The sequence below is a fragment of the Marmota marmota genome, unplaced genomic scaffold (genome assembly GCF_001458135.2).
Source record: "Marmota marmota marmota unplaced genomic scaffold, marMar, whole genome shotgun sequence".
Taxonomy (NCBI): Eukaryota; Metazoa; Chordata; class Mammalia; order Rodentia; family Sciuridae; genus Marmota; species Marmota marmota.
Genome location: NW_025999913.1, coordinates 8407658 through 8429796, shown reverse-complemented (window position 1 = coordinate 8429796; position 22139 = coordinate 8407658). Strand labels below are relative to the sequence as shown.

The following is a 22139-nucleotide window of genomic DNA, read 5'->3' as shown; positions in this document are numbered from 1 at the left end:
GCCCATAAATCAAATGCAATTCTATACATTAGTGATGAATTCTCTGAAAGAGAAATTAGGAAAACTATCTCATTCACAATAGCCTCAAAACAAACAAACAAACAAATAAAATGGGAATCAATCTTACAAGAGAGGTGAAATGAAAACTACAGAACACTAAAGAAAGAAATCCAAGAAAACCTTAGAAGATGGAAAGATCTCCCCTGCTTTTGGATAGGCCATAATACCCAAAGCACTGTACAGATTTAATGTGATTCCAATTAAAATCCCAACATCAGTCCTTATAGAAATAGAAAAATCAATCATGAAATACATTTGGAAAAATAAGAGACTCGGGATAGCTAAAGCAATCCTTAGCAAGAAGAGGGAAGCAGAAGGCATCACAATACCAGACCTTAAACTATACTACAAAGCTATAATAATGAAAACGGCATAGTACTAGCATCAAAACAGACTTGTAGCCCAAAGGAATGGAATAGAAGACAGAGACAAACTCACATAAATACAGTTACCTCATACTAGACAAAGGCCAAAAACATACATTGGAGAAAACATAGCCTCTTCAACAAATTGTGCTGGGAAAACTGGAAATCCACAATCAGCAAAATGAAACTAAACCCATTTCTTACAATGCACAAAACTCAAAAGTGAACCAAGGACCTGGAAATTAGACCAGAGGCCCTGCAACCTAATAGAAGAAAAAGTATGCTCAAATCTTCATCATGTCAGATTAGGCTCCAACTTCCTTAACAAGACTCCTAAAGCGCAAGAAATGAAATCAAGAATCAATAAATGGGATGGATTCAAACTAAATAGCTTCTTCTCGGCAAAATAAATTTGCTACATTTTGGGAGCAAATTTTTGCCACATGCACATCAGACAGAGCACTAATCTCTGGGATATATAAAGAACTCAAAACCCAAACAATTCAATCAATAAATGGGCTAAGGAGCTAAACAGACACTTCTCAGAAAAAAGAAATATAATCAATCAACAAATATGAAAAAATGTTCAACATCTCTAGTAATTAGAGAAATGCAAATCAAAACTAAGATTTCATCTTACCCCAGTCAGAATGGCAGTCATCAAGAATATAAGCAACAATAAGTGTTGGTGAGGATGTGGGGGAAAAGGCACACTCATACCTTACTGGTGGGACTGCAAACTGGTGAAACCAATCTGGAAAGCAGTATGGAGATTCCTTAGAAAGCTTGGAATGGAACCACCAATTGACCCAGCTATCCCACTCCTCTGCATATACCCTAAAGACTTAAAAACAGCATACTACAGTGATGTAGTTTATAGCAGCACAATTTGCAATTGCTAAACTGTGGAAGCAATCTAGATGCCCTTCAACAGATGAATGAATAAAGAAGCTGTGGTACACAGACACAGTGGAATACTACTCAGCATTAAAAGAGAATAAAATCATGGCATTTGCAGGTAAATGGATGGAGTTGGAGAATATCATGCTAAGTGAAGTAAGCCAATCCCAAAAAAACCAAAGGCTGAATGTATGTTCTGATAAGTGGATGCTGACCCATAATTGGGGGCAGGGGGCATGTGGGGAGAATGGAGGAACTCTGATTGGACAAAGGGGAGAGTAGAGGTTTGGGGGTAGGAAAGACGGTGGAATGAGATGGTCATCATTACCCTAGGTACATGTGGTGCGACTCTACATCACGTACTATCAGAGAAATGAAAACTTGTGCTGCAATTGTGTACAATAAATCAAAATGCATTCTACTATCATGTATAACCAATTAGAACAAAAAAATAAAAAAGAAAAAAGAAGCTATGGAAGTAAAAAAAAATACAACTGATAATTTAGACTTAACAGACATATATAGAATATTTCATCCATCAATGACTGAATACACTTCCTTCTCAACAGCACGTGGATATCCTTCTCTAATATGGACCGTGTTATGTAAGCTATCATATATGTTGGCATACAACTGTAATAGTACCTTAATATATTTTTAGCATTTGTAGGTTTATTTTGATAACTCCCTTTCCATTGGTATAATTTTTTGTGTTCTTGCTTTTTTCTTGATTAGACTTGTTTATTTTTACTCAAATTTTAGCTGTATTATTTCTTCTTTATTTCATATATTTCTGCTCCTACTCTTATTTTTTCCTTTCTACTACATAATTTGAAAATAATTTCATTGTTATTCTAGCTTGTTTCTGATACAAGTTCTTTAAGTTATTAATGTTCATATTTCTAATACAAGTACTATTTCAAACCAGAGATCTTGCTTTTTTAAGCTTTTATTATCACTTAGTTCAAAGTACTTTTTATTTACTCTTCTTATGCTTTCTTCCTTGACCTCTGAGATATTTATAAGTGTGCCATTTAATTTTGAAATACTTGACATGGGGGTGAGGCTCTATATATCTTAAGGCGACTATCATGTATAGCTAATATATCTATTGGTTATACATTATACATTGGTTTCACCAATTTGTAGTCCCACCAGCAATGTATGATTGTGCCCTTTTCCCCCCATTATTACTAATGTAACAAATCAGCCAGGAAACAGTCTACATGATTTCAAATTTTAAAGAAGTAATGGAAATGCTTTTTGTATTGACTGTATTGCTTATGCACATGTCAAAACTGATCAAACTGCATACTTCAAATATGTGCATTTTATTGTACTTCAATTTTACCTCAGTAAAGCTATGGTGAAAAACTGAAATGACACTGGATCATGAAGCTATTTTTAAGTTAAACATTTCACCTCTTAAAATGCTCTAACTCTGCCTTCTTTAAAAGAACAGATATGAGATAGCTGTTCAAATATATTCCTCTGCCTGTATCAAATAATCCCCTCTTGCTTGACGACTTAGGGAGGTGCTTATGAACACCTTTTTTCTTTCTTTTTCTGTAGTCGTGATGTGTGCACACACAAGTACACACACGTATAAAGGTGTGTTTTTGTTTTAAAGAAGCATTTCCAGCAGCGTTAATCTTGGTTGCATCCTTCTGCGTGAGAGTCTAACACAGAACTGCCTGCATGGACTTCCCAGGGACGGCCCTGGACTACTAGTCTGGAGAACCTCCGAGTCACTTGCACAGTGACAGCTTTGCTTTGGTGACTGCCAGGCCTCCTCTTCTCAGGAACGATGAAGCACTGGAAGAACTTTCCCATCAGACCCACTCTTCTAGCTGCACTCCATGGTGGGTGGTTCTGTACTCGTGAATTCACTACTTCGCTGTTCTATGGTCTGGATTCCGTCTTTCTTGGGGAATGCTCCACGGTGCTGGAGAAGAGGTCTGCTCTCGAGTGGTGGGTGCAGAGTGCTGCTCAAGTCTCCTGCTTCCCTGCCGCCCTGCCTGCACGATCCCATCAGTGCACCAAGCCCCCAGCTGTCAGTGCTGACTTGTCCACTTAAATCTCCCTCCCACCCAGGGACTCTTGCCCCATGTGTCAGCGTGAGGTGGACGAATGCTAACAACTGCCACACCTTCCTGGTGGCTGACCTTTTCACCGTCAGAAAATGTTACTTTAAGGGCTGGGGCTCAGCGGTAGCGCACTTGCTTGGCACGTGTGAGGTACTGGGTTCGATTCTCAGCACCATATATAAATAAATAAATAAACAAACAAACAATTACATAATTAAAGATCTATCAACAATTAAAAAAGAAAAAAGAAAATGTCACCTTATTTTAAAGTTTTTTACAATATCACTATAGCCACACCCACTGTCTTATACTGGATATTTGCCTTACTTATACACAAACACAGGTGTGTGTGTCTTTTTCTATCCCTTCACTTTCAACACAATCTAGCGCACACGTCAGACTCGGGCTGACCACCTCTGCCTTTTGACTCCACACTGTGGTCACTGACAGGGCTGGACTCGGGTCTCTATTTCACTCTTTGTTTTCTATGACTCGCTTTGTTTGTTTTGTTCCTACATTTCTACTTTACTGCTTTCTTTAATACTGTTTTCTACTGTAACATCTTAATTTCTTTAATGGTTATTTGATCATCTCCTTTGTGGCTGCTCTGTGGCTTACCTCACATCTTAACCTGTAAGAGGCTCTTCAGGGTTTAACTAACTGAATTCCAGTGACACATGAAAATGTTGTGTCCACACAGACTTATTCCTTCCGTAAGAGCCGTGCTGTATGTAACAGCCGTGCTATAAACGCTGCGCCCCAACAACACACCGCTGTAATCATCACATTGTGTAGCTGGTGTCTTTAATGACACCACTAAGAGAGTGCACGCACACCCTCGTAAGCGCTGGTTGTCTCCTTTACCTTTTCACCAAGCACTCTGCCTGAGTGACGGCCACCTGAGAGGAAATGGAAATGTCAACTTTGCTCCCAGGACAGGTTCTCTTTGGCTGCGTTACAGCCACGCTGGCAAGAAGGTAAGGAAAAAGAGACAACTGACGGGAGGTGTCATGAAATTAGTTATATTTTCTACTTTTAGAGCTTGCTCTCATGTGGCATAATATAGTTTATACACAATAAAAAACCAAAGGATAAAAATCCCAACATGGCCAATGAGACAGCTAACACTCGTTACAAAACCCAAAACTTTGATGTCATTTTGCAGGTTTAAGAAAACCATCTGGTAGGGCTGAGAACACCTTCAATCAAAACAGTTTACAAAACGACAGTCCCGTTTTTACTTGCACTGAAAGCCTTTCAAATTTATATTTTCTTGTTCCACTTTCATGAGAAAGATTCCGAAGACCTTAGTGACTTTTCTAAGAAAGTCCCAAGAGCTCACCGCAGAGCCAGGGTTCACCAGGGCCGAGTCTCTCTCCTGCCCGGCTGAACGCCCAGGACCCCACAGAGTGGTGAAGTCCCTCTGAGCCCTGCGCCTGTTCAGAGATCCAAGGCCACAACCTCTGGCAGGTGAAATCCGGCCCAGAGGGACCATTCCCCACGCTGACCAGCGCTGCAAGCTATTCCCTGACAGCCCCGGCTAGGTGACCAGCACACCACTGACCCTGTCAACAGGCAAAATCTGAACTGAACGTAGCGGTGTCACCAGGACAGGGAACCTGGACGCTCCTTAGAGGCCCTTCTCCTGGGAAGGCTGTGGGTTGTACTGTGGACCCTCCCGAAACCTGGGCCTCCATCCCTCACTTCCACAGCCTCCCACCAGGTCAGAAGATGTTGCTGTTGCCCACAACCACACTGCACCGAGAACAGTCCTAGCCATCTTGATTAAATAAAATCACAAGGAGAGGCTCATTTGTAGCTTCCAGCTGTCCATACACTCTATTAAAGGTTAAAGAATGAAGCTTTTATTTTCATTACTGTGACATGAACTATTTGTATACATCACTGCACCCGATAATCAGAGGTACTGAAAGAAACAATTACTTCAGATGAGCAATGGAGGTTCCACAGGAGAAATAAATATCTGCTTAACTACAGTGAGGAAGAAGTGAAGCCATGGCAGACACCGCTTCCAAGTCTGTCCTCTTGGGTGGAGGAGCGTGCCCCTTTCCACCTCTGTCCCTCTTCACGGATCCAATATCCACCTAACACCCGCAGGCACTAGGTGACACCAGACACTAGGGTAGGACCGGGGGCCAAGACAACTGGAGGAATCACGAGAAGACTCCTCAGAGGAGGAGCGGGTGAGGGGTGGGAAATGAACACTACTGAGCCAGAAACATCAGCCCCACTCCCAGCTGAGCTCAGGAGGCTGGACCCCAGCACTGCCTGCTTCTCAGCCTGCTCCAACTGAGATCCCCACTGCATACAGCTGTCCCCCTTAGCCGCAGTTTCATTTTCCAAGGTTTCTGTTACCTGTGGTCAACTATGGTCTGGGGGAAAAAGCCCAAAGAAAATTCTAGAAAGGAACAATTCATGTGTTTTAAATGATGTGTGTTAAAGTTGACTGTTATCATTGCTCTTTTATTTCTGGTGACTACTGTTAATCTCTCACTGTGCTGAATTTATTTTGACCTCCTTCAGAGGTGTGTGCACACAGGAGAAGAACATGCATGAGCTCCGGGGGCTTCGTTCACAGGGGCCTTGGTGGGCAGGGGGGCAGCACCAGGCTGGGCAACTACCTATGTCTGTTTTCCATTTAATTTCTTCAGTCCTTGTCCTGCCTCTTCCTGTTCATCCACAGAATCACATTTGCTGCTTCCAAATTGGTTTTTGAATGAAATAATCTCCTATCCCAGGCTTGGTGGTCAGGGCAAAATTCCAGTTTACCATTCTGCAAAGCTGGATGCAGTTCTTACTCACAGCACAACCCACAAAACACACTCCAAATAGAGCAGCAGTACAACAAAATCAGGGTTTTGGTGAAATCGGACTTTGGTATTTCCTTATCTGTCCTGCTTTCTAATTTTTTTAAATTTTTACTTTCTAGACTTTCTCCCAGTTCTTTCACTGTACCCAGCTTATCTGCCCCACCTCTGTTCTCTACTCGTGCCCCCCCCCCCCGATCGCATTCTTCAGGTCTGTGCATGTCTGTGGCCTGCTGAGGAGCCTGGGAGAAGGCACCAGTGTGTGGAGGCGGCCTCTGTTTTCATCTTCCTTTGTGGCCCCACAGAACACAGGGCCCAAAGCCAGAGAAAAGCCTAAACAACAGAAGCACTCACACTCCTTCCAGCCACCCTGTCACACTGATATAGAAAATTCTGAGGCACGTAGAGGAAAGTCAATTTCCTAAGAATAGAAGGGAAACAAACCCAGGCTCCCCATGGCCCTCCTAGGAATCCCCAGTGGACCCAGAGAGCTAATCCTTTGTTTTCCACAGTCTTCAGAGATGCTGTCCCCATGTAGCTCAAATCCACACATCATTATCTTAATTACTTCTATCAAAAAATGAGGTAGTCAACATAAATACATATTTAATAGAATGGAAGACAAATAGGTTTTTTTTTTTTCAACCTTTTAATTTCTCTAAAATCAGGATGCATCTGCTAATCAAATATAAGAGCACTGGATCATAATTTGATTGGTCTTGACTTTTCCCTTGCTACATAAAGCTAATGTGTGTTTTATAATCAACACTTTTAATTCAATGAAATATGCTATAAAAATGCACCAAAATGGGTTTTTATGAATTATGCTATAAAATCAAAATCATGTTCGCTACTTAAGAGTCTAATTATCAGTTCCACAGATAGGAACTGGTGACATGGTTAGGAAATGCTGAGGATTCTTGCCTCCCACACTTCACAAGGATGCAAAGTTCTAGGGTTCTGTACTCAAACACAGTGAGAACAGAATATGTAAAGACATTTATTTCACATTAATGTCCCCCAAATTTTTGTCTCCATCATTATGCAAATCTTCTTTTAAAAAGCTGGCAGAGTCTATGGGGCTGGGATTGTAGCTCAGTGGCAGAGCGTTTGCCTTGGATGTATGAGGCACTGGGTTAGATCTTTAGCACCACATGAAAATAAATAAATAAAATGAAGGTACTGTGTCCATCTAAAATTTAAAAAAAAATATATATTTTTTTAAAAAGCTGGCAGAGTCTATCTGAAAGGCAACATCTCTTAGGCCTTGGTATTTTTAAATCCCAATACTGACGGGGTTTACATATGAGACCTTTAACTTATATCACACATAAATTATTAAATCAATACTGACTTTTCTATAATCAAAGCTCACAGAAGTCTTTGCTGCTACACTAAGAGAAAACTTCGTGAGCCTGAATATTTAAATTTGGAATTCTAAGTGACATACAGTTTGAGAAGGAGGAGATGACTTTCTTTCCCTCCAAAATAGAAACACCCTTGCTGTTTCCCCAGGGCAATTTGTCAGGCAGGGCTGCAAGTCTGCATGAAACCTTGGGAATCTCACTGCACAGTTCTGATTTCCTGGTAATTTGGGCAAGACTTGGGTTTAGGCTGGAGGGTTCCTTTAGGGTTTAGACTTTTTCTTCCTATTTCCTAGAACTTAAAAAAAAAAAAAAAAGCTAATGCAAAATAAAAATGTATTGAAAAGTAAATCAACTAACAACTTTATAAGAAAAAACATGATGGAATTTTCAGGGAATTTCATATTAAATTGAGAATAGAAGTTATAAACACTGTTATTTAAAGTAAACCCCGCTAGACGTGTTATTAAAATTCATTATTTCATAATAATTATTAAGAAAGGACAACTTCCCAATAATATACACTAAACTGGCTAGCACCGACATACTACTAAAATAATCAGACTGCTGAATTCCTTTGGAAATGCTCCATGGTTCAGACATTTCATTCCAATCGTGCACTAGCCTCTTTCCTCGCACTCTTGTCAACCTGGGCTTTGGCTCTGGGAACTGTCCATGCCCTTGCAGGTTTATACCGTCCTCACTGAGCCTCCTGAGTTTGTTTTATGGCACCGATTCTTCCCTGAATGTTTAAGACATCTTCATCTTACCTTGAATTGTATTAAAACTGCTCATGTTAATTTAGTGAAATCTGTCCAACTTTTCCATTATACCATCTAAATTTTTTGTCTTCCATGAGCCTTTGTTACCTCTAATTCTAAAAACATACTTTGATGTTTTCATAATTATTATACTTAGCAGAACTTTTAAGGAGAATATCACTGGCACTAAAGCTTGGTCTTATTGGCATTGACATTAAAGCAGTCTTTTTTCAAATTAACCTTCATTTAAAAATATAATACACAGTACTTTAAAAATAATTTTAAAAATAATATTTTTCACTCCTTGGAAATTTATTCGTATTATAAGGAGCTTAAAGAAAAACAACCCTGTAGGAAAGTAGGTGAGCTAACGCTCACTTTCTTATTTGCACTCTAATTAGAGTTCATGATCTCGATTCGGGCTCCTCATTAGTCTCTCACTCTCACTTCCAAAATGTGCAGTCTGGTTTTACACAGGAACCTGACTAAGTCCCCTCAAGCTTCCTCAGATAACAGTAGTGTGCTCAGGGAATGAAGGATGCCTGCATTAAAGGGACATCCCACTGACAGCCGACTCCCTGGAGCAAGCCAGCAATGCGCAGAGTGTTACCTTGCAACATCTGTTAGCCCACAGGAGCCACTCAAGGGCCTGTCACTCCAAACCTGGGTAGGACACGAGTAACAGAAATTATTTTTAGTAAAAACCTTCAGAGTGATACCACTGCTGCTGGATCACGACTGATCCTAACATTTTTCCTGAATCGTCACATAATTTTGGAGATGGCTGCTATGGCAATCTCCTCACTCACAGGAGCAATTTGGAGCAGGCGTGGCTGCACTGGCCACCGGACAGGCACTGGCACTCGCTCCTCTCTGGCCATGCTGTGGGGAAATCTCAGAACAGCACAGGGTGGGACATCTGCTGTGCCCCTTAGGCTGGACTATTCAGTATCTTTCAACCTCAGCTTTTTCTTATTTGCAAAATGGTGAATATGAAAAATACTAAATTTCTAACACGAAGTCTGCTTTGGTAGAACACCAAAAATGTTGATGACACAGCACTCAGAAACAGAAAAGGAAAAATTTTAGATATCCTAAATGGTTTTACAAAAACAAATAATATCACAATGCAATCGTTGGAAATCACACACAAAATTTTTTTAAAACCTCTATCCATATGGAAAAAGAAAATTCTAACGAAGGGGTTGAAGATGAAACAAGCATAGAAATATAAAACTAGCAGGGCTCGAGGCATCAAATGCAACACCTTGAGGAAAAGGTGTAGCCTTAGCGACCCTACCCGAAAGAGCAGAGGCCTCAAGGTGAAGGAGGCAAGTTCCAATTAAAGAAATCAGAGTGACAAAACAAACCCAAACAAAGGGAGAGGAAAAGAGAATAAATCACAACAGGAAGAAAGTCAGAAACTGGCCCAGGAAAAAGAGAGCAAAACACAAAGCCAACAGCACTCAGGGAGGGCGAAGAGGCAGAGGAAAACCTCACCATGAGAACCAGAGCCACAGGGAGCCGGCGGCAGGGAAAGAGGGGAGCGCACAGGACTCCCCCAGTAAATGGGGGCGCTCAGGTGCACTGGGCAAACCAGGGGGAGCACAGCTTTCCAACCGGAGAACAAGGGAAGTCTGAATACCCCTCACCAGGAGATGCACTAAACCAGCCAGCACTCCGACCCTCCCCTCCTCCCCAAAGTCCACCTGCGTCTTAAGGCTGCCTAGGAAGGTGCCCCCCCCCCCCCGGGCCACCAGAACGCCCCGCTAGGCCGTACCCAGTCCTCAGGTGTAACTTTAAAACAAAATCCGTAAATAAATAATATTTAAAAAAATTAAATTACAGATCAATATGTCTTGAACGTGGAATACAGGATTCTTCAACCAAAGATTAAAAATAAAATCCAGTCATGTATTTAAGAAGACAAAACATCATGACCAAATTGGTTTCATCAAGTGAATGTGGGTCAAATTAAACAGGAAAACCGAAGATTAGCAGGGCGCGGTGGCAGAGTCACAATTTTAAAGCCAGCCTCAGCAACTTAGCAAGACTCTGTGTCAAATAAATAAATAAATAAATAAGTGGCTGGGGATGTGGCTCAGTGGTTGAGCACCCCTGGGTTCAATCCCTGGCACCAAAATAAATAAATGAAATAAAACCAAAGAATAAAAACCATCGATTATTATACATAAAGAAAAAACATTTGATGATTCATTTATAATTTTTAATGATTTCAACAAATAAAAGAAGATAACTTCATTAACAATTAAAAAAGTACTGATCTCTGTCCCACAAAAAAATGAAATACTGGAAGCATTTTCCTCAATCAGGCGTAAGGCAAGGACAGCGACTACTGTTTTTTGTCGTCAAATTATTAGATTCAAGAGAGTAACATAATGCATTTTGATTTACCAACAAGAACTGGCAAACAATGTTCACCAAAAAATAAAAATAAAAAATCCATGGCTTTGGTAGTGAGGTCAGTGCTCCACTGCCTTCCATGCTTGAGGCCCTGAGTTCGACCCCCAGAAGAAAAAAGGAGAAATAAAGGGAAAATCAATGAGCTAGGCATAAGTTCAGTTTAAAGAAATAAACCCAACAAAATATGTACAAGATCCAAATGAAGAAGCTGCCTCCTTACTTTAAGTTCCTCCCTAGCAAACTACAACCTTAGCTAAGTCCACATGGAAACCTAACCTTCCTTTTCTTCTTGTAACACCCAGCTGGGCATCAGCCAATCAGGCAGCCAACCGGCCACGCCCAGCTGCCTCTGATCCAGCAGTTTTTCTACTTCCAAGTTCAACCTGTCAGAGAGCTCAGTGCTCTGCTGCTAGGCAGCGCTCAGGAACCTCTTCTGATCCAGCACCACATAAAAATAGATTAATAAAATAAAGGTATTGTGTCCATCTACAACTAAAAAAAATACTTAAAAGAAAACGGGACCTATCATAGTAATCATAATATAACTCATCATAATCTAAAAACAAAAATGACTCCATATTTTTACAATATATCCTTTTATAGAAGAAGCGATTTTTAAAATTTTTTTAAGTTGTAAATGTACATAAAACCTTTATTTTTTTATTTTTATATGGTGCTGAGAATCAAGTCCAGTGCCTCACACATGCAAGGCAAACACTCTACCACTGAGCTACAACCCCAGCCCAAAGAAGCGAATTTTCTATTTTTTTTTAAAAAAAAGGTAACTCAGAAAGAAAAGATCTGAGAAACCTCAATACTTCTGTTATTCAAGGATTTTTTTCCTCCTATTGTTAAAAAGGAATTAATACTATTCCTTACTTATATTTGGAAGGAAACTGCTGTATTTGTGATTTGCCCAGAATTTTGGTGTGAAACCAAAGCCAAGTAGTAATTCTGAGCAGGGAACACAGAACAATGCACACTTGGTATTCATCCTGGCCCTGCTCAGCGCAGCCTGCCAACTGCAGCCCATTCAATTATTCAGAACCTCATTAGCCAATTTCTTTTTCTAGAACCTTCTTCTGTTTCCTCCTTCCCATCAGGCATTTAGTTGACTTTGTGAAAACTTTTTGCCACAGCAGGACGAAGGAAGGAAAGGAAGGACAAGCTCACGTTCATTCCTACTTGAAGCAGCTGCTTACTGGAGGGAGGAAGGTGAACTTGACAAGGGGGTTTCAAAAGGAAGCGTCACTGCTGTGGCAACGTGGGCAACGGTGCCCGGACAGCCTCCTGGAGGACCTGAGGGTGACGGCAGCGAGTCCACTCTGCTAGCCTGGCTCTAATTTAATTTGATGGGTTTTGATTTGGTCCATTTGAGGAAAGGTACGAGCATGCAGCATACACACAACCCACATGAAGTCGTTATGTTCTTCCTTACGGTAACGTCTAAAAGAGCACAGTTTGACATTATTTTTAAAATTATTCAGCAGGATGTAAATACAATAATGACTGTCACAGATGTGGTAATGGAATGTGAATAAAATAAATTGCAAATAAATGAATAGATCAATTAGGAGAGCTTTTACATGCAATTCTTGAAGGAACTTTAATTTTAAACTTTGGTTTAAAATTTTATCACAGTGTGTGTGGCTCAGGTAAATTAACCTGTGTGACGCAGTAAGTCCTGAAGTGTCACATGGAACGGTCAGATTCCACCTGGACCTCCTGAGTGCCACAAAAATGGTAGGTGACAAGAAGAAAGACGCTTCAAGGCCACTGCAGCTGGTGCCTGAGTGCCAGGACCAAGCCCCACCTGAAGGCGCACAGGCTCTGCTAATGGAGGGAGGGCTGGGATTGCAAGAATCATTTCCCCTGTGGATATCTCGTCCATTATCGATTAGATTTAAAAGAAATTTTTGAAAACAAAAGCCTTTCCACTGGAAATTAGCTAAATTACTGTCAAAATATTTTACCAAATAACAATTTATGAAATATACTTACTTTAATGAAAACTTTATCTCCCCACAAGATTAAAAGAACATAATTGATTTTACGCACTAACAGTGTAGAAACACTATTCATTACACCCACGTGTTCTGCATCTCATGTATGTTTTTAATATTACTTGAAAAAATGGTATGCTTTTAATTGTAAAAAGCAATTTTGCCTTTCAAGTCCTGATATTTAGTTCAAAAGTGTATCTCTTATAAAACCAGTGAAACAATATAAGAAAACTTAATTATCTTCCCTGGCCTTTTCTCCCCCATTGTAAATATATCCATGTATAAATTCTTTCAAACTCTGTCTGATCCCATTAACATACAGCTGTGCTCATACACATATGCACAGAAAAATATGCAGGCATATATTTGAATTTTAAAAAATATGATCATACTTTATGTGCTACATTACAATTTTACTTTTCTTACTTAACAATAGGTTATCATCATCAATTGAAATAATTAAGATTTTTGTTAAACTGTACCACCCAAAAGAAATTTGCTACAATTCACTGAATTTTTCTTCCCCTGACTGGTATTCAAGTTGTTTCATCTGTCATAGGTTCTTGTCATTAAAAAATAAAATCATTTACACTGACATGTGGTCACAGGAACACACACAGGCACATGTATTTGATCCTGGGTTTGATCCTCAGCACCCACATAAAAACAAATTAATTAAATAAAGGTATTGTGTCCATCTACAACTAAAAAAAAGAAAAACTTTAAGAAAAAGGGATCTATCACAGATGACTCTAAATCTAAAAACAAAATGACTCATAATCTAAAAACAAAAATGACTCCATGTTTTTATAATATATCCTTTTATAGAAGAAGCGAATATTCTATAAGAAAAATAGGTAACTCAGAGAGAAAAGATCTGAGAAACCTCAATACTTCTGTTACTCAAGGATTTTTTTCCTCCTGTTGTTAAAAGGAATTAATACTATTCCTTACTACATTTGGAAGGAAACTGCTGTATTTGTAATTTGCCATCAGACGTGCCAACACCAGAACATGCACACACATGCATGCACACACACCCTTGTTACTGCCTGAGCATGTATTTGCACATCCCCTGCACACCCACATGTTCACACATGCAAGCAAGCATCCAGGCCTATGGTACTGTACTTCCACTACTAGAGGAGAATCTCAGAAAGAGGACTTTCAAAAGAGCTGCAAGAGTCTCCCACATTCCCACCAGCCAACACATCAGCCTATGCCAATAGTTCAGAATACACGTCTCGCTATCGTACAGCAAAGTCCACAGAATACTAGGTACCCACCACTAAATGGCACTGCTAATTCTGTGATACATTCATACTGACTGACTTAGTAAGACTGCAATGATAAGGTATCACACGGGCATCTCCATAAGAACAAAGTCCACAGAAACAGGTTTTGACTTACCTTTTTTTGAAACTTCTGCCCCATTAAGTTCTTTTTGTGCTTCTTCAATTTTGTCTGAGGGGAAAAAAAAATACACTTTTATAGATCAATTAACCACTGTAAATAAAGAATACAGTAAAAAAAAAAAAAAGCATACCACTTATAAGCAATGCCAGAAACAAAATATATATTTGTTGAATGAATCTATTTATGAAATAAATGTCCATAAACTGTCGGGCATATTCTACTTTAAATCTGTATTTATAATTTTAATAATTACTTAGTCAGGAGGAAAATTTCCTATTAATGTTTTCATAATGCAAACAAGTAGTGCCCTTTGAGTAATCAACAATAGGTAGAACGTGCTTTGCTGCCTAACAAAAGTATCTAAAAAATATTTCCCTGACATGTGAAGTGCCCAACAGGGATATTTTTAAAGAAACAGTAAAGGCTAACAAGGTTAGAAAGGAGACTAAGCCAAGTTCACAGGTGGTGCTGGTTAGATGTGGTAAGCCTGGTCCTCAAAGTGGCAGTGTTAAGAGGTGCTAAACTCTTTAAGGAGCAGGGTCACTGGGGAAAGGGGTCAGGGTCCTTAGGCCCCTGGGACTGTGGGACTGTGGCAGTCTGGATACATACAAATCCTTTCAAACTCATATGCTGAAGATTTGGTCCCCGATGCAGCAGTGTTCAGAGGTGGGGACTTGGGGAGTGACTGGATCCCACAGGCTCGGAACACATCAATGGCTCAACCCCGGAGGATCTGCGCGGTAGGCACCAGTGAGAAGGGGTGGAAACCAGAGGTGCTGAGGCCTCGCGGAGGAGGACTTCACTGGGGTGTGCACTGGAAGAGCACACTTGTCCCTAGTCCCCTCCTCAGTCTTCCTCCCCCTGCTTCCTGGGTGCCATGAGTAAGCGTCCCCACCCGCGCCCAAGCCCTTCAGGAAGCAGATGAGCAGGACTGCGACTTCTGGAACCATAAACCCAAGAAACCTTTCTTAAGTTGTTATTCTCGGGAATTTTGTTGCAGTAACGGAAAGTGAGTACCACAGGTCCGTTACCCTCAGGAGGCATTAAGGTAGTTCTCCTGGGACCCTGAGATTGTTCTTGCAAGAGAGCTGATAAAAATGAACAGGACCGGCCCTTCCCAGCCCTTTCACTTCCTGCCTTGCAGGGGAGCTCCCCCTCTTCCACGCGATTCAACCTCAGTGCCATCCACCATGAGGTGATGCAGCCAAAAGGGTCCTTGCCAGAGCCAGCACCATGCTATTTGGACGTTCAGACTTCAAAACCATGAGCTAACTAAACTTCTTTTCTTTAAAGTACCCAGTTTCAGAAAAAGGACTAATCAGATAGCTCAATGGTAAATATAAACATGGAAGACAGAGCAGATGGAAAAACAGAGGAAATGATGAGCTGAAGAGTAGCATGACAGAATAATGCCTGTCCCTTGAAGATAACTCAGAGTGCCTACCAAGTGTGAGGGAAAACACCGCATTAAAGAGATGCTACATAAAATGGATTACAGCACTGATGTATATGCAAACAGGTTTGAAAGACAGGTGCAACCTAAAGCAGTAAGAGCACTGGGAGTGTTGCCGCCAGAGTGGGAGGGGAGAAAACTGCAGAGGTGGCCAGCGGCGGGGTGCCTGCCCAACATGCATGAGGCGCCGGGGGTCCATCACCAGCATTGCAGGGGGAAATAATAACCATGATCACAAGAATGGATGAAGAAGCTATGAGCACAACTGGATTTGATAAATATGACCAAGTTCTACTTCGATGACAACTAATTTGAATTTTATACAGTTGATCCTATTTGATGATAACAGTAACCATTCCAAATTGAACTAAGAACTGAAGTGAACACAGTACCAATAATTACATAACATTTTAGATAGCCCATGAAATAATGGCTTAGATAAATGCTCTCAAATTATTCCTTCATCCATGTAGATAATCAGCCTCTGCCTCTGCACACACCAGCCCAGACAGGTCTCCAGTGCTAAGCCCATTACAACTGGCCACCCATGTGGCACCCACTCTAAACAAAGGCACCCACTCCACCTGGGCCTGCCTGCTTCTTTCTCCATCTTGCCAGAAATTCACAAAACTCCAATCTGCTGATCAAACTTTCCTCCATTGCACACTGGTCCAAACAAGGCGGAGTGGGAGCGGCAGAATGAAGGGAAAAGCTCATTTGCAGTAGGAGACATTATATCCCAGCAAAAGTTAAAATAAATACCTAATTTTTCTTTCTTATAAATGCATCCCTCATGGCACCTCCTATTTGCTTCCTGCTAATTATCTGATTCGCAATACAAGCGGAGAGGGGCACACACAACCTTCGGGAGCAGGACAGCATTTCTGATTCACACACTGCAGTTATTCCTCCTGAAATGATGAACTGAAATTGGAAATAATCCTAGAAAAAGCCCAAACACATTAAATGAAGAAACTAAGGGCTGGAATGGTCCAGCAGTACAGTCTGCGCTTGGCCTGCGAGAGACCCTGGAGTCCATCCCCTGCACTGAAACAGATACATTAAAGAACAAAGGAGTTTGAGATTTTAGCATAAATAAATAATAAATGTTTGAGGAGACTGATGTTTAGCCTGATTTAAATATTACACAGTGCATACATGTATGGAAACATAACATGTTACAACCGACATGTAATTTTTGTTTTATGTACCAGTTTAAAACATGTCAATAAAGGTAAGAATCGGTGCAAAAACAAGGCAGAAATTGGATCCAGTATTCAACAACAGTTTTATTTCAAAGAAAAAAATGCCAAGGTATGAATGGAAACTATATGAACACAAGTAACCAAAGAACAAGGACAATTGTTTTAAAAAATAAAATACACAAAGTACATTGTAGACATCCAAACTGTAAATAAATAAATCATATAATTTAAATATATAGTTCTTGAGAAACATTGAAAAATGTAGTTTTACTACTCAAGTACTATTATTTCTATGCCAGCAGTTCTTCTAAACTGAAGAGTCATAAATAATATATGTGTATATATTATACATCACAGCAGTAATGACTGTGCTTTCAAGACTTTATACACATATAATTTGATATTATATAACAAAACAACTTTTTATTAATAGAATCAATTTTGGTTTAAAGCAACAAAACCTCATGACTTAAGAAATACTTAAAGAATAGTTGTTAATGTACACCTATAACGCACCAATAAAAAAAAAGCGGGGCGGTGGGGGTGGGGGGAAAACAGCTGCTCCGTTCTTCCGTATATTGAGAGAGCCACCATCCGTCTGCACTTTAACATGAATTCTTACAAAAATGACCTCAGTTTACATTTGTACCCAAAATACTAGATTTTGTTTTTCAAATTTTCAATTAAGTTACCTTTTTGCCTCGGTAGTAATGATATATACATTTGAACTACTGACTCTAACATCTCTTGCATTAAGTGTAATAAGCATCTACTGCAATGCTTTTACCTACAGCTCCAGTTCAATAGGTAAACACAATCTTCAATTAGAGAGCGTCTAACAGCCATTATGAAAAGCTTTTGCTTCCCTCAATTTTATAAAAAGTCCTGTTTATATTTAACCTGTGTTTCATAATTCTCCTGGTAAATTTGATGTATTTTAAAAACAACCTCCAAAATTACAGAGAAAATGGTCATTTATTATATGCTCTTCATTGGTCCACACAAGGTAACTTACTGACATTTAAAGTACTATGTATTGAGTTTTTTTCACTATGACCAAGAAATATATTTTTATATCCCAACTTGTTACCCACACATACACAGATTATGTGTGTATGTCACTTGGACACAAACTTACCCACAGCCTACTCTCTCTTGCCTATTAAAAATACAAAACAATGCCCTGACCAACTCCCCTAGCTCCAGCGCGCACCGCTGGCCTGTAGACCTACAGCCCGGAGCACAGAATGCAAGCAGCAGTTCCAGCACATGTCTTGGCTTTGCCTTCCCTAGAGGTGACATGTCTCAGCAGTCCATCGCTCACTCTAGGCCCTGTGTGCAGGCTGGAGGGAGTGAGGTGGGAGATGAGCCTCAGATTTCCAGGTGTCCCCAACACGCCCTCCCTGTAGGCACTGTGATGGGTAACAAACTCACAAGGAGTTCCACATTCAGAAATAAACTCAAGGTTTGCTCTAGGAAAGATTTAAATCACTGCCACTTGATACTGTCAGCTTGCCCCCCACCACACTGAACCCCGCTCTGCAGCCTGCCCCCTGCGCCCAGCCCTAAAACACAAACTCACTGCTATGATGTAGAACCTCATGAACTGTAAAAGGCACCTCTGCTTGCTCAGAGGGGCCACCTGCTTGAAGAAAGCTCAGCGTGTGTGGCTGCACTATTTTTACCATGAATAAAGCTGACTCCTACCTCCTCTCAGGGTACGTCAGCACGAGGTCCCACCCTCACTGCTGACTGCGGAGCTATTTCAACAGCACTGAACAGACGACAAGGGCATGATGCTAAAACTGAACCCAGTACTTATAACCATGTGCACTGCTCTTCCACGTGAAGATCACGCCCCGTCTTCTCTACTGAATCAACAGGTCAACCTGCAGGTTCCACATGGGGGCCGCCTGTCTTCAGGGAAGACGGCACACTACAATCATACTGGAAAAAGGCACGCAGACTAGCAATATTTCAAGTTGAAAATGCTGCATGACATAAGTAAAAAACTGAAACTCAACTCTGTGCTAAGGAATCTGAAAAATGTGAAGAACCAAGTAAAAATTCTAGAAAAACATAATTACCCAAATTAGTCCAGGAAGAGGAAAACCTGGCCAGGGTAACCATCATGAATGACATGGAGAAAATTACCAAAGTAACACAGAAGTGGCTTTTTTCAAGGTTCCAGGCCCAGACAGGTCTTACTGCTGGATTTTTCCACATCTAAAGAATAAAACACCTTCTCAATTGTTCCCCAACACAGGATGCAGGAAGGTGATCTGAATCACTGTCAGATGACAGGCATGACTCTGATGGCCAAATGAGACCCAGGTGGCAGAAAACCAGCAATACAGTCATGTCTCAATGAACATGGACCTAACCATCTATATGGAAGACATTCACAGTTGAGGAAATCATGGCCAAGTAGGGTCTAAAATAAAAGTGCAAAGATGTTTCAATATTCAGAAGCAAGTTATAGGTAGAGCAGTCCCTGTCCCAATGCTTGGAACCACAACTGTTTGGGATTTCAGATGCTTCCAGATTTTGGAATATTTTCATATACATAATGAGATGCCTTGGGACTGTGACCCACCTCTAAACACCAAATTCATTTGTTTCACATATGCGGACACACAGGCTGAAGGTCATTTTTAGTGTGTAACCATTATGACAGAGACTCATCATATGATCCAAACATGGAATTTTCCATCTGTGGAACCATGTCTGCACTTAAAAAGCTTCAGATTCTGGATTTCTGGATTAGAGATGTTCAACCTGTATTAAATTTGTTAACAGCAATAGGGAAAGGGAGTGACTTAAATGTCCCAAATGTACTTGATTAAATCACTTCTATCGTTAGTGTTTGGAGGACAAAATCTCAATGTTGAATAGAAACGAATATTCTTCATTATATTAGCCAAATATTATTCTAATCAACACCCCAAACAAAGGAAGGAACCAATCCCATGTTGTCATTCCCTGCTCCTCTGGGAAGCCCGGCCTCACCCACTCCCGAGCCCTGGACCACCCTGGTGTTCTTCCACTCCAGGGCACCTTCCCTCCCTGAACCGTATCTTATTCAGAGGGCCCAATACCTTGATCACTAGGTGATCTAATAAACGAATTACTACTGCAATATTCACTGCAGCATCTTTGATAACAAAATATAAAGGAAACATTAAAACCAGGGACCGGCAAAATAAATAATTAAATACTCCCACACAATACAGTATTATTTAGCCACCGTTAAGTGCTTTTTAAAATTACTCATTGAGGGGAAAATGCTCAAGGCATAGTACACTTGAAAGGGCATAATTTTAAACATGTTGTGCCACAGAGACAAATGTGTACTGATGTACAGATGGGGAGACACACACACACACACACACACACACACACGATACATGCTCAGAGATATATGAGAGAAAAGGCCAGAACATAAAGGCATATCTGAGGGCAGGACATCACTAGATACTTTCATCTCACCATTTGTATTTTCTATAATTACTAAAAAACATTTATTGAATACCTATTAATATAAAAAGGAAATATTATTTAAACTCAAAATCTTTTAAAAATGTTGGCTACATATCCTAAATTCCAAATTTCCAGATCATATGAAAAACTACAGGATAATTTCTAAAACATAAGAATACCACAGGTTGAGCATCACTGGTTTGAACATGTAAAACACCCTAAAATCTCAAACTTCGGTGATCAAAAATCAAGTTTTGAGTTTTGGATTTTCAGTTTAGGGATGATCAACCTATAAATTTGATACAAATATTTTTAAATTAAAAAAAAAAAAAAAACTCCAGTATCTGAAACATTTCTTGTTACCAAGCACTGGAGATAAAGGATTTACCTGTGACCCATGATTGATTCAGTTCCGAATATATAAAACAGGCCCCAGGGGCAGCCCTAAAGACACCTGCAGGTGAGCAGTCCTGGGTACAGGACCTCAGAACAGCAAACCTCACCTGTGTGGTCAACTGTGACTCCATCTGCAAGGTGACAAGCATTCAGGAGGAGGAACATTAGGATCAGAAATGCAGAGGCAGAAAACATACAATGAAGAAATGACAGCCTCTTCAACAAATGGTGCTGAGAAAACCAGAAATCCATCTGTAGCAAAATGCACACAACTCAACTCTAAAGTAGATCAAAGACTCAGGCATGAGAACAGAGACACTGCGCCTAATAGGAAAAAAAGGAGGCCCAAACCTCCACCATGTCGGCTTAGGACCTGACTTCCTCAACAAGACTCCTAAGTGCAATAAGTAAAATCAAGAATCAACAAATGGGATGGAATCCAACCAACAAGCTTCTTCACAGCAAGGGAAACAATCCAGAATGTGAAAAGAGAGCCAACAGAATGGGAGAAAATCTTTGCCACCTGCACCTCAGAGCATTAATCTCCAGGATATATAAAGAACTCAAATAACTTCACACCAAAATAAATAAATAAATAAATAACCCAATTAATAAATAGGCAAATAACTGAATAGGCACTTCACAGAAGAAGCAATATAAGGGGTCAACAAATATATGAAAAAATTTCACCATCTGTAGCAGTTCGAGAAATGCAAACTAAAACTACATTGAGAGTTCATCTCACTCCAGTCAGAATGGCAATTACCAAGAATACAAGTAACAATAAGTGCTGGTGAGAATGTCAGGGGAAAAAGGTACATTGCTCGTCGGATTGCAAATGCGTACAACCACTCTGGAAAGCAGTATGGAGATTCCTCAGAAAACTTGGAATGGAACCACCATTTGACCCAGCTATCCCACTCCGAGGTCTAGACTCAAAGGACTTAAAATCAGCATACTATAGTGACACAGCCACATCAATGTTCACAGCAGCTCAACTTGCAATAGCTAAACTATGGAACCAGCCTAGGTGCCCTTCAACAGATGAAAAGATTAAAAAAAAATGTGGTGTATATAAACACAATGAAATGTTACTCAGCTACAAAGAATGAAATTATGGTATTTGCTGGTAAATGATGGAACTAGAGAATATCCTGCTAAGTGAAATAAGCCAATCCCCCCCAAAATCAAAGGCCAAAGGGTCTCCCTGACATGTGGATGCTAACTCACAAAAAGGGGGTGGGGGAAAGAAGTATTTTTGGATTAGACAAAGGCGAATGAAGGGAAGGGAGAGGAAATGGGAATAGGAAAGATAGTAGAATGAATGGGATATTATTTTCCTATGTGCATACATGATTACAAGACTAATGTAATTCCACATCATGTACACCCAGAAG

The 22139-nt window shown here is 40.3% G+C and overlaps 1 protein-coding gene across 5 annotated transcripts in view; it reads right to left on the bottom strand.

Moving 5' to 3' along the window:
* Hivep1 (HIVEP zinc finger 1) overlaps positions 1–22139 on the bottom strand; it is a 133648-nt gene that overhangs the window by 50859 nt on the left and 60650 nt on the right. For 4 of the 5 annotated variants that reach the window (XM_015494018.2, XM_048799802.1, XM_015494016.2 and 1 more), the window contains one exon: positions 14203–14256. In XM_015494018.2, coding sequence (XP_015349504.1) covers positions 14203–14256 — 54 coding nt within the window. Of the gene's footprint in view, positions 1–14202; positions 14257–18953; positions 19300–22139 lie in introns of those variants that run through there. The other variant, XM_048799800.1, reaches the window with a different exon arrangement.